General features: G+C 37.4%; 1 protein-coding gene and 1 long non-coding RNA gene across 7 annotated transcripts in view; one reads left to right on the plus strand and one right to left on the minus strand.

Moving 5' to 3' along the window:
* Nucleotides 1-360, minus strand: part of IMPG1 (interphotoreceptor matrix proteoglycan 1) — a 71,708-nt gene extending 71,348 nt beyond the window's left edge. For 2 of the 6 annotated variants that reach the window (XM_032104859.1, XM_032104857.1), the window contains exon 1: nt 3-360. In XM_032104859.1, coding sequence (XP_031960750.1) covers nt 3-69 — 67 coding nt within the window. In that variant the 5' untranslated portion in view covers nt 70-360. The remainder of the gene's footprint in view (nt 1-2) is intronic. The other 4 variants (XM_032104862.1, XM_032104861.1, XM_032104856.1 and 1 more) reach the window with 3 other exon arrangements.
* Nucleotides 361-467: 107 nt separating this feature from the next.
* On the plus strand, nt 468-13,935 carry LOC116442161. Its single transcript, XR_004239422.1, has 3 exons — nt 468-555; nt 2,640-2,686; nt 13,690-13,935. It is a non-coding gene; the product is annotated as an uncharacterized LOC116442161 (long non-coding RNA).
* Nucleotides 13,936-15,959: the final 2,024 nt, after the last annotated feature.

Here is a 15,959-nt window from a genome sequence, read left to right on the forward strand (position 1 = left end):
ACCTCTGCTTCCCTGAACTTGGAGAGCAAGGCAAATGATCAAAAATATTAATCCAGTTTTCAAATGCATGCTGTCTATTGATCATTCAGTTTTCAAGACCAGTCATGCAGGAAATGAGAATATTTTGGTGAAGTAGAAGAATTCTGTTTTCTTAGAGAACAAAAATCCCCAAAGGTCTTTTTTGTTATTAATTTTCAGGTGTCTCCAGCCTTGGACTGCATTGAATTGCAACTAGGCAGAGTGCAACAGGTGCCAGAAGGCAAGAGCTGGGTGAACCCCTCCAACGTCCACACTTCTAGCCTGGGGAACTGGAGTGGTAAGACAAGAGTGACGAAGTTTTAAAAAAGAGCAGTGTCTGTTTCTGGAATAATCTGTTTATCTGCTGCTCAGACATAATCCCTCTTACAGTCCAGCTGGAAGAGCTTTCTTCATCTTATTAACCTTCTGGAGCAGCATCTGTCAACCCCAGAAGACTTCAACAATACCATGATAAACAACAGAAGTTTCTTCTAGTTCCCATTGCCTTCGAACATTGATCCTTTGGGTATTCTGGAGGTATGGCATGTGAGAGCTAATTGTGCTGTTTCCAAACCAGGGATCGTAAACCTCAGGGAACTTCCTTAAGATAACTTTTTCTTGAAAGAACGTACAATGCTCAACTCTTCCACTGCCTGTGTCGTGCAATCCTCTCTCCCTTCTTGTACCACAAGGTTGCTGTTGCAATATTCCTGTCAAAGCAGTGATGGTGATGTTCTCTGACAGTGGTGAAGTGATGACTCAGCAGTGAATTGCAGCAGTGTTCAGGGCTGGCACAATCTGATGCCAAACTGTGACTGGGGCAGGGAAAGTGCTGTATGGTGGGAGGAAAAGAGAAAGTGATGAGAGATGCTGTTTCAAGCACACAGCTCTAACTAGGCCAAGAATTGGCAGTGAGTGAATACACTGTTCAAACAGCTCTGCTCCAGTTTCCCAGATAACTATTCCAGTTACATATTGGCAAGGGTAAATGTTCCATACTTACCCTTTTATTTTCCAATACCTTCTTTACTGTTGCATTACACCTGAAAATGCTAGCAGGTAGGAATTTCTACTGGGCTCTCCCCCTTAAAAATTTTTGTCCAAGTGCTTTAACATAAGAAGTATCTAGACTGGCAGCAAGAATCTGTAAGCACGTTACTTTAAGAACAACCTTCATTTGAACCCAATCAGTATTCTATTTTTACTTAGGATTTAAACAATGGTAACCTCCCTCCCTTTCCAAGATTGCCTGATTTTGGCTACTCAGACCAGCTACTGTGGAGACTAGGCTGTGACCAGACAAGATCTGCTTTTTTTTTGTGTATTACCTTTCATGCACATTGTTTTATTGTTCCAAAAAAACAAATTAAGAGTACCTTGCCAGCAGCACAATGCAAAGCAACAGTAGAGATGATTAGGACTTCTACTGAAGAAAACTTTATTATATAAGGATCATTCTTTAGCAGTACCAATATTTGTCTTTACATGTTTTACATATAATAATCATATTGTATATAGTGTAATCATACCTGTGTGAACCAGGTAAGCTTTAGCAAACACTTTTATTTGAAAGATGAAGCTCGCCCCATATGTTACCTTATTTTTAGTTACTTCAACTTTTAATCTGCAACAGTTGGAAGCAAAGAGAATTTTTCTCAGGGTGGTGCAACCTGCCATTTGTGGTGTCATCTGAGAGTGTGGAATTGGTGAAAGTCAGATTATTTCCTCAGAGCACTCTGGATACCAAACTCCACAGGGAATTTGATAGGAATGTGATCCTTTAATTTCATCAGGAACCTAATTTGTCAGACTACATTTTGAAAATGTGCAATAAAGAGATTTACTTAATTACTCTAGGAACTGTTTAGTGTAGCCTGGGCTAGGAATCAGAAATACTATATCAAAGCTTTCATATAAAGATGTATTTTTGAGCCATTTACATGCTGGAGAATGCAGACATTTAATAACACATTCTTATCTTTCAGAGACAGAAGAACAAGAACAATCCTAAAATATGACATTGTTTTTAGTGTCAAGATATGACTTAAGGAAAAGATTGAACTCTATAGGTAAACTGTGATTAAAAATTTGTAGGGCAGGAGTTTGCATACTTGGAGATTATGCTTAAATCATTAATATTTCAAGCTGTTTTCTGCTAAGGCAGTGTCTTCTATGTAGTTCCATTTAATTAAGAAATTTTGTAACTAACCTTGATAACTGCCACAGGGAAGCAAACAAGAATGATAAACACTCATTAAAACTAAAGCAATATTATCTAGGGACCACTCCATCTCTAAGTACTTCAGAGTTTAATTATAGGTCACTGTTAATTAATCTAGAACTGTTTCTTCTAGTTGGTTTGCTGTCAACAATAATTATATATTGTTAAAAAGGTGATTAAAAAAATTCTACTGAAATTCAATAGTGCCTTACAAATATACTACCAAGACATTGGAAGGGCAAAACTGGATGCTAAAATATCCATTCACCCAGGATAAGTGCTTACAAATGGGTTAAATTAGACTCGTTACTGGTCATCTGAGTGCATTGCTGCATGTACCTAGAATAATCACACTGATATGCTGTGTAAATACACCTAAAGATGTTTCCTTTGTTTGCAGAAAAATGGCAATTGAGGCCTTCAAGGACTCCATTTAGAAGACCTTTGGTAAGTCTGGGGCTCTAGACGCTGTCACGTAAAGATGGCCTGGAGGTTGTTATGCACGGTCCTGAATTTTAGGTACCCTACCTGGGTATGTAATACAGGGTGCCAGCTAACTCATATTACTGAAAATTGAAGTTGTATTTTATACCATCAGCCAGAGTCTATACCATCTCCGTTCAACTTCAGGTTGTAGTTTCCCTGAGTAATTTCTCTATTGGTCTAGCTAACTCTTTTCCTTAAAATTTCCACACTGCATTTACCTGAGAGGTGTTTCTCACCCTGGGGAAGGGGAGATACAAAATTTTGAAGTACTTTTTAAATAGCCTCAAGACTTTCTCCGGTATTCATTATTTCCATAAGAACCAAATAGATACTTAGCAACCAACATACACTGGGCACAGCTTCGGGCTTCTGATTAAAAGTGAGGAAACCTGGGTTCTTCAGGTCCTTTCTCTGCTGTTGAATTTGGCCAAATCAAGCTGCATCTCAGCCTCCTGATCTGGAAATGGGAGGGAGGGATGATCCTGGGGGAGATAGAAAAGATTCTATAGGAGCAAACAAGATGATACACGCTAAGAAAGAATGGCTTTTCTCCCCCTTTCTCATGCACTAAAATGTAGATAAAATATTTCACAGATGACTATTTTGAGTTTTAAAAATGTGTTTTTAGATATTCTGGTTTCATATTTTAGATATGAAAGTTAGGCATAAGCAGTAGCCCTGCACTGGATTAAAGACTTTGCCACAAATGTCTTTTTGCTCTCTGAGTTTTCCAGTTCAGCAGTAATTTGTACTTTGCCCTCTACCGCTGCCCAGCCACCATGTTTGGGTTTTTTTCTTACTGACCTAATACAAGATTTACATTTATCCTATAAATTAAAAAAAAATTTAAAAATTAAGAAAAAAAATAAAAGAAAGAGAAACCTGTATCTCTCAGGTCAGATATATATATATATATATACATATATATATAGATATATATATATTACTGTTTTGGCTTTTTAAATTATATTTCATTAACAATCCCTAATAGCAGGGAGCAAATATGATCATATCAGGAAAGGTCAGTTTGAAACTATGCAAAATAGTTTCTTCCTGAAAGAACAGATCAGTGTCCAGACATCATGCTTGAAATCGTTCTCTTGTTTTTCAAACCAATTGTTCTTTAAACTTATTCCTTCCAAAAACTGAACTCACTTGATATATCCCGGAAAAGTGCCATACAACTTTGCTGATGGCCACAGACTGTGATAGCATTGGGCTAAAGCACATTTTTATTGGGCTTTCATTAAAATATTAGTAATGCAGCAAATACTGTGAAAATGAAGGTAGTTTTCAGCCTGACCAAATTCCAGAATTGGAATAATAATTTGGGTGAGAATAAGGCTGTAAATACGAATTAAAAGAAATGGCCAATAACAGACTCAAGAGTTCCAAAGAACCTCAGCGATTAAGGTTCTGAGTTGATGGCTGTGCTACTGAGTGTTTAAATCAGCCTCTATATCAAAGCTAAGTTTTCAGGAAGGTTTTGGTCCAAACCTGGAGAATTGTACTTCAGCAAGGTAACCAAATCTGTTGATGGTGCAGCATAATTTCTCAAAGTCTCTAAGACTTACACTAATAGTGAAAAGGTGCAGATCTGTGTCCTGCTGCTCAATGAGGATAACAACAATGCAGATAAAGTATATTAATGGGAAAAAAAAATAATGCTATTGATGAACAGATAATTATTAGCTCTAAATTAATAGCCATTTGGCAAGGAGAGTTTGAAAGTATAATTTTCAATCTTTAACCATGATCAAAAAGAGAAATATAATATTAATGGTTTATTAGAAAGGGATAAAAAGGAAAGGAAAATGTTTAAAAAATTAAATCATATCTCATATTCTTGTCCTGCAATAACAATATTGCCTAGTAAGATTAGATAGAAATTCAAATGAGATGGTGGTGAAGGTTATCAGGAGAATGGATGGGTTTCTCTATAAGGAAATATTACCAAGCCTTGAAGTCTTTGGCCTGAAAGACAAATGTCATAAGGGTTGAGAGAATTTGATGAAATTACTCAGTTTTTCTTGTAAGGTGGAAGAAAGAAGAGGAAAATACCCAATTTCATTTTCAGGCATCTATTGACTTCCTTCTTCCTGAGCTTTTACATTTTTGGTCTTGGCAGCTTGCTGAGACAATTTTCCAATTTAATTATGATATTATAAAAATTTCCTTCCTTTAAGAATAAGAAGGAATTCAAGACAATTTTGAATAGTAAAACCATCAGGGAATGGGATACACAAGCTCTTCCAGTTGCAGCAAAAGCAGATTCCACAAAATCAGTCAAATGCAACGAAGGCAAGCTAGGAACTGGGTCACTTCAGCTTTCCTGGTTTTTATGTTATTTTCTTATTCATTTATTTGCCATTAACACAGATAAGATAGTAGATTAACTGAGTCTTTGATCTCATCCATGACTACCTCTAGGCGCTGAACTGTAGTCCCTAACTCAGACTAACTTTCCGTTAAAGTCAAGCTTACTGCTCAGGCTGAAAGCAAATTTGTCTATTTTCTGTGACACGTCTCTCCTCCAAAACAAGGACCCCAATGTTCTGCTGTACTGCAGCTGCAGAGACCATGGTGGAATTCTAGCCTGAACACAAAATTGAAGCAGGTGATGCATGAATGCAGTTCTTCATGTTATTTCATTAACATAACCCTAGATTACTTCTGCAATCAAAAAATATCTCCAGGTTTCTCTGGGGCCTTTAGAATCGTTGCTGTTATGCTGTTGCTAACACAGTTGTGAAGTCCTAGAACCCCTTATCCTTTAGAACAGGAAAAAGTATCATGTGCATATGATGAGTTACCAGTCAATATATCTCTGATCACTTCTTGACCCCATCGCCTCTACTTTCTTCTGAAACTTTTTTTAGATTGTACACTCTTAAAAAGATCCATGTACTTAGATGCTGTTTAGTGTGACAAGGGAGATAAGGGTATGGAAAAACATGGTAGTAACTGAGTAATTCAGCATAATTATGAGGAAAATACCTCAGCCTCAGACTACTGCTTTAGGATGATCACTGATAAACAAATGATCCTCATGTTGACAGTTGATGAATTTTCTTTGGTATTTTCTAATATCTAAATGGGACTGAAATGATTTCTTTTTCCTATTAGGCTGCAAAACAGCAAGCTGACCACAGGCTTCCAGTCAATGGAGATAAAGACTGCAGTACATCTGCTCAAAGAGATTATCGGTCACTTGCTTGCATACCAATACACAACCTTCTGTTACTCCTGGAGCTGCCTTAAGCTTCTGTCATGGGGAGCCATAATGAGCTTGACACATTGCTTTTCTCTTGATGCTGGGAAAGGATCTTTCTAGATTTAGCTGATAGAGGAACTGATGGTTTTACTGTTCACAAAACTGTCCTCAGCAGGGTAGCAAATTAAGTTGAACATTGTAGTTATCAGCTTTAAAAAACTGAAGCTATCAAATATGTCTCTTTACATGAAGAAAGCCTGCAGAGATGGGGTCTTTTGCCATATATTTTCTCTAAACAGAAGCAGAAATCTGGTAGCTCAGATTTCTGTTTCTTTTAATGGTAATGGGAGAGAGATGTTTAGCAGTAAAAGAGAAGGCAAGAAGGGAGATGTCTAAAGAACTACATGTGCTTCTATCTTTAGACTAGCTTAGTTTTTCCCTCTTTGAATGTAAGATAATAGTTACTCTTTCTTGCTTAGCCTAGCAATGTTCACTTTTTTTCTTTCACTGTTTGTAGCTATTCCTTGTCATCCACAGTGTCTGCATTTGTTCATCAGGGTTTTACTTTCTACATTTACCATGTGAGAGTGGAGTATGAAACGACTGTATTTCCTGAGCACAGGACTGGGCTGGTAGGCAGGAGTTTCTGGAAAGGTCTTGCAAAAAACCCTAATGTGTGTACCTGGGTTGTGTGCCACTGAAGGTGTGATTAAATGGAGAGAAATTAAAAACCTACCCAGGAAGATAAAAATATATGGAAATCTTTGGAAATTTATCTTTATTGTGGAAACAGGATATATTTTTTACCTAACAGTTTCTTACTCTTCTTTTTCAGGAGGGGGTGTGTGTTGCTATTGTTTTCTGAAAGGGACAGGTGACAGTCAGCACGACTCTGTGGACCTGACCTGAAACTTCCTGATTTATATGTGTATTGATAACTGTCACTAACAAAGTTAGTGGCTGCCGTGATTCATAGTCCAGCAAAAGTAAATATAAATATTTAATTTCAACATTTTTTAAACAAAATATAGGAAAACTGGAAATAATGTGGAGATTGCCTGTAATTAGGCCTAGCAAGACTTGGAGAATTTTTAAGTAATTTAAGCACTACTATTATCTATATTATTGGTGGTTTTGCTTCAGTTGCTTTCAGTAATCTGCTGTGTTTGAGCTCAGAGTAATGCTGTGAAAGTGTCTTCTGACAAAGACGCTTTGGGAAGCAGGTTGTCTGTCAACTGTACAAGTATTGACCTCTCATCTTACAAGATGTTTTACACTTTTGATGGAATATGTCTTACAGTATCATGCTTATCATTCCTTACATAATAGATTCTGTGTATGTGCAGAAGCTGGTTTTCCCAGTATTGATGCTGCTGGCTCCCTCCATGGAATCTCACAAAATCAACTTGAATGTTGTTACCACCAATAAACTCCCTTAGGGTTTATGCATGATAACATTACCAGTGTGACACTGCCATTACTCATTTCATGCTTTGTTCCTTGTATCCCTCGTTACCTTGTCTTCCACTGTTAAATGAAGTAGTATTATTATTATTGTTATTATTTTCCATTACTTCTGAAGTGCTCTGAGCCAAGTGGGCTTTATCTGCATCTCGTAGCTGCGTTTTGGAATGTAGCTGATGCAAAATAAGAGTATAGAAATGTTTTCTCTAATTCTTTAAAACCATGCTATAGTTCTTGGTTTTATTGCTCAGTTGCTCTTTCTCATTTTGATATTTTGGTATTGAAAATCTATCAGGGAAAGATCAATTAGATGAGTTCTTAGTTGGTATCCCTTCCAAACAGAAAAATATTGAATACTTTTTGGCTATTTTATGTGAGGATGGGTGTATTTTTACTGTTTCCAAAGGTAGTTATTGTAAAATTGTTCTCATACTTGAAAATTGCTTCTTCACTTTCATTAAGCAGCTTGAGAAGTTGTCATGTATAATTTAGTAAGGTTGTGACCTTGTTTTTCTCTGAAGATGTGAGTTACCTCTCAATTCCAGTTTTTTTTTTTTTTTCCTTCTTGCAGATTTGTATTTCTGGAAGTGTTTGCAGTTTCAGTGTACTATTCTACAAGGCCAAATGTATTATACATGTATTACTCTGCATGCTGAATAGAGCTGGGATTGTTTAGCTTTCAGAAGAGATGACTCAGGGGGGAATCTTAACATTTAAAAATACCTGATGAGAGGGAGTAAAGAGGCAGAACCAGGCTCCTCAGTAAAAGGATATAAGGCAATGGGTACAAACTGAACTATAAAAAATTCTATTTGAACTGACTTTTTAAATATAAGAATGATTGAACACTGGGACAGTGGTCTCTAGAGATGGTTGTGAAGTCTACATTCTTGGAAACATGTGAAACCCAACTGAGCCACCTGTTCTAGCTGACCCTGGTCTTCCTTGGGGCTGGACAATGTGCTCAGCACAGGCCCCTTGCCCACTCAGCCATTCTATGACACTCTCATAGTGAGCAGTGCTTCAGACTACTGCAGGGCCTCTATAAGTCACAGTCAGCTCCAAACAGTATTTTCACAGGGATTCTTTGATGTGGCAAATATATTTGCACACAAAGATTTCAGAGTATAATACACACAGAGCAGGAAGAATTATTCCATGTACTATTTCATGTACAATTAGTAGTCTAGAAAGCTGAATTACACTTCAAAGAAGAAGAAGTTCAGTCTGAATGGGAAGAAAACAATTATAGAATGTGTTCATTTCTGGAACAAAATTGTGATGAGGAAAAAGTTTGTGTATTGCTAGAAGTGCTGTTAATAACCTGTTCAGATTTTTATTTTTTTATCTTCATTCTTTCTGTGATTCCTAGAAAAGACTTCAAAATTTAAAAAAACATGGTACAAATGCTCAATTACCCTTCCCCAGAAATGAATGCACAGCATTGATCAAAGTAATAGGATTGGAGTTCAAAAATATTTTCACAATATAGGATCAGCTATGGTTAAGTTACTTCCAGTTTAAGACCTGCATCCTGAGATGCACTGATGAGGCATATGGTTGGCAGGAAGGGAGGAGCTGAGAAGAAAATCTGTTGTACACAAATCCCATTTTCTTTCCCTTTCAGCTCAGAATAAACCCTAAATTCTCAGTCTTTGATATTTTGTATTCATTTTTAAAAATCACATTTTCCAACCAATTATTTGTCCAACTACCATTTTTTTATTCTTTCCCCTGGTCACCATCTGGCCTCTCATCTGGTCCCTTTTCCCATATTACCATCTGCTTTCTCTGCTTTCTGACCTTCCTATTTCATTCCATCTCCTAATTTCATTCTGCTTCTTTCTGCTGTTTTCTCATCTCCTCTATGTCCCAGCCTGAAGTTGCTTTCCAGCCCACTATGGTATATCATTTTGAAAGCTGAGAGTGGAGTAAAGGATTGTTGTGTTTATTAGCTACCCCTGGTAGAGAACTGCAACGTAAGAAGTGAGAAGCTACTTATGTTATACAATACCACCATCCGCTGGCAGTTCCTCCTTCTTTCCCTCTGCATTTCACTGATGGCTACAGCAATATACAAGTAGCTCCTGTCTTCAAAATTTACCAGAGACTTACAATTTAGAAGGCCAAATAGCTCATATTTTATTAGGAAAAAATAAGCAACTGTAGTGTACCTTTATTCTACCTCCCACCAGACTGTTTTAACATGAGGGTTTATTGAACTCCTTTTCAGACATCGTTTTAATTTCAGCTTCTCAATCTTCATTGCTACCTTCAGGTTCCCACAGTGGCCCCACTTCATGCTGCAATGCAGTGAGGGCCCTCCCTGGAGGATGCAGGCTTCAGAAACCAGGCTCTGTTGTCAGCCGAGCTTGATGCTCTGCTCGATGCTGATGGAAGAGGATGTTATATGGGTTCCTCCCACCTTACCCCTGAGGTAACTGAGCAGTGAACTGGGACTCTTCAGCATTCTGGTCTGAGACAGCAGAGAACAGGCCCCCTCCAGGATCCAGCAGCTTTTTGCATCACACTGATGATCAGCCAGACAAATGGTTTTGGAGGAGCCAGCTAAAGGCTGATTCTGGCACAGAAGAACTTTAAACCAGCAACTTTTCTGTGTAGCCTCACACCTGTGTGAGACACACTGGCTGGCTGCGTGTCCTTATTACCAATTCAGGGCTGCCTCTGTGCTATGCACTTCTTAGAGGCAAGACAAGGTAGTGCCTCTGCCCCTAGACAGTTCACACCATAGATATCTGACTGCTTTTTACAGTTCCGGTTCAGGACAGCGCTGCCCTGTGCCATGCAGCCACCTTCTGCCACCCCCTGAGTTTCATTTCTTACAGACTCTGAGCTCAGCCTCACTCCAGACTCTTTCTGTTCCTCTCCTCCCTCCCTCTGGCTATCTTTAATACCTATACTCTGTCCTGTCTTTTTTTCAAGTAATCCCTTGCTAATTAAACTCTGCCCAAAGGGCAAGTAAACAAAAGTAGCAGAACTGACATGAAATTTGCTGGCTCTTACTCCTCTTGCTCTGTTTGTGTGCTTAATCCTCTCTCTAGCTTTTATCTGCCTATCTATTTGGATAAGAAGCTGTTGTGCAATAGGGATGCTGTGTGTGTGTATTGTACAAGCCCCACTTCCATAAACATTCTGGTAACAAATAAACGCTACTATCACACTATATGTAAAGGTCATCAGAGGCTGCTCTTGCCATGTCTCAAAGGTGTTAGTGGCAGCTGTTTTACTGCTGTCTGTATGAGATATTTGGGATTCTGCTTCTGCAAAAAGGTGTTTTTTGTGAAACTGCTCACATTCTCATCAGGCTGGAAGCTTTTTTTGGGCTCAGATGTTTTCCTGGAAGCTAGATTCCATGAAAATGTTCCAGGAGAATTTTATAGACCAGCACTTTTAAATAAACAGATCTCTTTAACCTGTCTTCCCATGTGAGGACTTGGCATTAGCTCCAACTTACCCCCTCAAACAGCTTGAATAACTTGGAGTGAAAGAAAAAGAACATTGTCTTTGGAGGGATGTCAATGCCCTTTGTTTCCTCCATTTACCACAGATGCCATTCAGTTTGAATGTGCATTTTTGAGAACTTCTGTAACTTGTGTAGCAGTTCCAAAAGTCCATCTGTGTTTATGTGTAGCTAGTGTTGAAACTGTAGCAGCATACACTCAGCATTGCTCAGAAAAGAGAGACAAGGAAAAAAATAAGCAGCCAGGCAGTGCAAAGCTCCATATTAACATTTTATCAGTGACTTAATTATCTAATTTAAAACAAGCATGGTCATCCTTATTTAATGCACAGAACACATGAAATCCCAGGTTAGCATCTGTCACAGGGAGCCCATGATTTTAGCAGCTGTCTTGTCTTGCCCTAGAGTGTCCACATGGGTAGGTGTGGTCATGATATGTGAAGAATTTCCTGCTTTCCTGGGACCTGAGTTTTCTCTGAAAATTATTTGTGGGCTCTACATGAGGCCCATTTGCTCAAATACCTTTGAGGCATTCATCTGTCAAATGGTCTTGCTTTGTAGGAATTCTGTTGATAGGGTGTTGGCTTTGCCCTAGGAAAGTGATAAGCATATGATTGTCTAGACTTACATAAACAAGGTGGAAGCAAAATTCTGTCCTACCTTGACTGTCAAATTCATATTTTCCCTTTTTTCTTTCCATATATTTTTCCCATTTTCTCATTTTCATACATGAAAAACATGTCTGTATATCTTAGTGTTGAAGTTGGCTCTCTGTTCTCAGCTGGAAAGAATTCAGTATTTTGGGAAATCCAACACCTTCTTAGGAACAGTCCAAGAGAATACTTCACTAAGCTAAAATTCCTGAACTGGCTTTGTTGCGTCTTAGTAGTAATGCAAACTAGACAGTTGATTTTAAAACAGAAGAGCACTTATTAAGCAACTTTTTTTGGTGTGTACTAGGAGCTTTCATGAATGTGCTTGTGGGATGTCTCTGGATGATCTGAATTCCAGGTCAGGGTTTCAGGTCAGATATATAGGTCAGGGTGCAATACAAATTGTTGATAATCAGCCTTTCTTACTGACAAGGGGGGCTGTTTCTCCCACTGGTATTTCCAGAACTGTAGTTTCAGGATTTTTGCTGTCTGTATTTGGACTCAGACATTTGTCACATCTATTTCTGCAACACAAATATGGGACATTTTTTATGCCAGAGAAAGGATTTAAGGGTGAGGTACTTGCTTTCACAAAAAGTCTAACACTGTTTGTATATGAAAACATCAATGGCTACTTTTGAGAAGATTACTTATTTTTTTTAAACTCTGTGCTATAAAGTATAACTTATCTGTTAGTAAAATTTCCAAACAAGTTGGGACTCATGAAGGTCAGAAAAGAGAAGTGAATTTACATAGATTAAAAGAATGAGTTCTTGGTGTTATGGAAATGATCAGAAAAAAATCACACTGATTAGCAAAAATCCCTCATGATGACCAGTTTTTCATCCAGAAGCATAATATAAAAGCAAGTGTAAAAACACCAAAAAACCTACAAAATAAAAAGAGGTTGGAATGCAGCTATTTTGATGAAATAAAATGGATCATAAGGAAGAAGTAGAGAAAGAAGAAGTAGGAGGTCCAGTAGTAGCAAACACTTAATATCAACAATGAGAAAAATAGAAATAATAGAAAGCAAAGGAATATAATGCTGTATATAAGCACTCAGGAAAAAGACACTTTTTTTTCCCTAAAATATCCTAGAACTTTGCAAAACCAGGCAAGAGGATGGGAGAGATGGACTGAGTTCCAATCTTTAATGCTTTACATGCTTTACAAATCCATTCATGGGACCACTGTCAATATTCCTACATCAGCTATGAAAGAGAGCTAGTATACTCCATGTTCTTCTAGAATGTTATTCTTCAAATCCAGAAACTGGCTTCTGTTCTGCTACAGTAGGACAGTCTGATCAAAACTTTATCATATGTAATAGCCTCTTATTAGTATTCAGTTTTCCAATGTAGTAACAAAGTCTTATCACATATGTGACAAGATTCCTGATAATGAAGGTAAAATAGATTAAGTAACATGGTAAAATATTTCAAATGCTTTAGAATTCTCCCAGCAAGACTTTTGACATTGGTTCCTTATGTACCTTGGAAACACTGCTCAGCCAGCAAATTTCACAGCAAAACAAATAAATAAGCAAAACCGGTGAATAAAAACATTTCACTACTGAATTTGTAGAAGCTGTATTGAAGCCACGTGCACTGCATGCCTCATGGGAACAGACTGGATGAAAATGGAATTCACTGTGAGGAAGAATGCTGATTGCATATACCTAGACCTAGGTATAAGTGATTTACCTGGCAAAAATAAGACGTTTATGCAAGATAAAGTATTGTCTATCACCGCCAGGATGATTGAGAAGCATAAAGCAAAGATACAGAGCTCCTTATTTAATATTATAGAGCCTACCAAAAGGTACAGACGTGTTTCTGTAATGCATCATCATTACTTCAAAATTGGGTCTTTATTCACAATGGAGGAGAAATGTTTTCAAATTATATTTTGCTTTTCTGCAGGAAAGCAGTTAATGGCACATAAATTTAAATTGCTATGAATTATGTTACATGCTTAATTTTATTGCATTCATTAAATTATATTACTTTCCACAAAGAACAGTGTGCTGTAGAATAGTTGTCAGTTTAAGTGTTTTGTAAAACTAACTGAAAAGTCCCACATGGGACTTCATAATTTTCTTCTATAGAGCTCAGATATAAGTGCAGACTGTTCTTCTGAAAACTTGCAGAGACTGAAGACAGAGCTTCTGCTGAATGGGAAGAAAGCTTCTTCCAGAAAATTGCACAGATCCAGCAAGAGCAGATAAGTATCTTATATTTGCTTTAGTGAGTCTTCTTGTAACCGTCTTAGTAGACTGGATTTGTGCTTTTTTAGTGAAAGTGCATTGCCTTTCAGCTCTTAAATTAGCTTTATTCTAATTCCCATTAACACACAACAGATGGAGAGCTATAATCTGAAGGGTCCTGTAACTAAGTCTGCCAAGTGTATTTGTGTACAAAAGACTTGATTCCATCATGGTTTTGGCTTGATTTCTACGAAATGGTATATAATTGACTTAAAGTACGTGATCTGTTTCACAAAATCTACTGAATCAACTTTTGAGCAGAGTGTAGCTTAGATGCATGTGTTTGTCTGACTGAAGCCCTGGGTACATTCCTTTCTCATGTTCATAGTTTTCCACTTCAACATAATACAAGTATTAAATTGTTTAGATTGTCAGCTACGATTTACAGAAGTAGAAATCTTAGAATGATAAATAAGTGGCAAAGACATGGTTTAAACAGGATACTAAGAAAAACTAGCTAATTGTTTTGAATTCTGGATTTGTATTTGTTCCGGTTTGTGACTGGATTGTAAAAGTAGGTTGTAGTTTCAGAGACATCTTAAAATTTTTTACACAAGGATTCAAATGCCTCTGACCTTTACAAAGGTTGGTGCAAATTTAGGATTGGAATGTATCATGACACTCTCTCAGAACCTCTGTTATAATATATAGTTCACTTATTTATGTCATATTATACAGAATACAAAAACAGTGAAAAGAGCACCAAGTAAAAGGTTCACTAAAAATCTTTCTGCTGAAGCGCTTGGTGAGGGTGAGGAAACTGACACAGTCCTACATGTTCACAATACATAAAACAATATAAGGGAAATAATAAGAATACACATATTTGTTAAATTGCAGAGATAAACTTCCCATCAAAGAGCCATAATTTCTTTCAGTGCTATAGGAAAGCAATTAGAATAGTTTCTACAGTTGTTGCTTTTGTTACATTTACAGACATTTCTTTACAGAGAAAAACATTTAATAACAGGAAATTCTGATGATTGTAAATATATTTCCACTTCATATTATAAAAGGAATTTGTGAAATTAAATGACAGCTACTGAAGCATTAGGGAATATAAAAATACTGTACAGCACTCGTTCAGTTTGACACGTGATAGAGCAGAAAACCACCTTTTCTCCCGTTTTTGCGAGGCTTATTTCATGTCCACAAATGCAGAATGGATACTTCAATACTGATGGTCAATTCTGAAAATTCCTGGTTTTTGAGTGCATTACAAAAATGCATTCCTTCTGTTGATAGAACAGAAAATATCAGTTCTTTTGATATAATGCAAATGGGCCTATTCTACTTTAATTGTGCAGTCAGTGCTCCTGTTGAATTTATTTATAGTCTCAAGGGAATCAGTGTGTAGTTTTTTACACCTGAGTTTGAAGTTTAAGATTTATTGTTTATGTTTTTAAGGCTTAACTAATTTGTAGTTAAATTTGAGAGGGCATTGGTTATAAAATTGCTGAGTCCAGAATTTCGATCTAATGAAAAACCACAGCTTATGAGAAAATCAACAGGCTTTCATCCCCAAAGAATCTATTTATGGGAAAAGCAGAAGGTTTCCATCCCCACAGAAATTACTTCATTATTCTGGAGACTGCATATTGCATAAGGAGGATGAGTAGGGAGTAACTGCCAGAGCTGTACAAAGGCACAGACTCAAGCAGAGAGGGAAAGGAAAGTACAAATATCCTTATGTCACATAAAAAAAGTCAATTGGATCTTTAATTGTCACTGGTAAAGCTATTAGTCAAACTGGACAAACTGAAAGAGCTGACTTAAAGGACAGCCCATAGCATCTTGTCCTACTGATTAGAAGGAACGATGCTATTTAACTGGGATTAGCTAGCTGATATTTCTGGATATGTAAACACCTGGATTGCATCTTCAAAATGGTAAACAGGCCTTCTTAAAGAGGAGACCTGTTAACAGGATAGTATCAAGCATGAATACAACAAGCAGACTTCCCAGAACTGACCTAGTTCAACTTTATGTTGTTTACCAGGGACTACATCTCGTGCAGTATCCTACGAAGTGTGCAAGGACATCTGATGACCAAATCAGAGACTGCAATTAAACACACTTAGGCCATCTGAGCACACAAAAAATAAGTGTACAGGAGAGCCTGGGGTGGGTGCAGGCAATGCAGGTGTTCAGAA

The sequence above is a fragment of the Corvus moneduloides genome, chromosome 3 (genome assembly GCF_009650955.1).
Source record: "Corvus moneduloides isolate bCorMon1 chromosome 3, bCorMon1.pri, whole genome shotgun sequence".
NCBI classification, from domain to species: domain Eukaryota; kingdom Metazoa; phylum Chordata; class Aves; order Passeriformes; family Corvidae; genus Corvus; species Corvus moneduloides.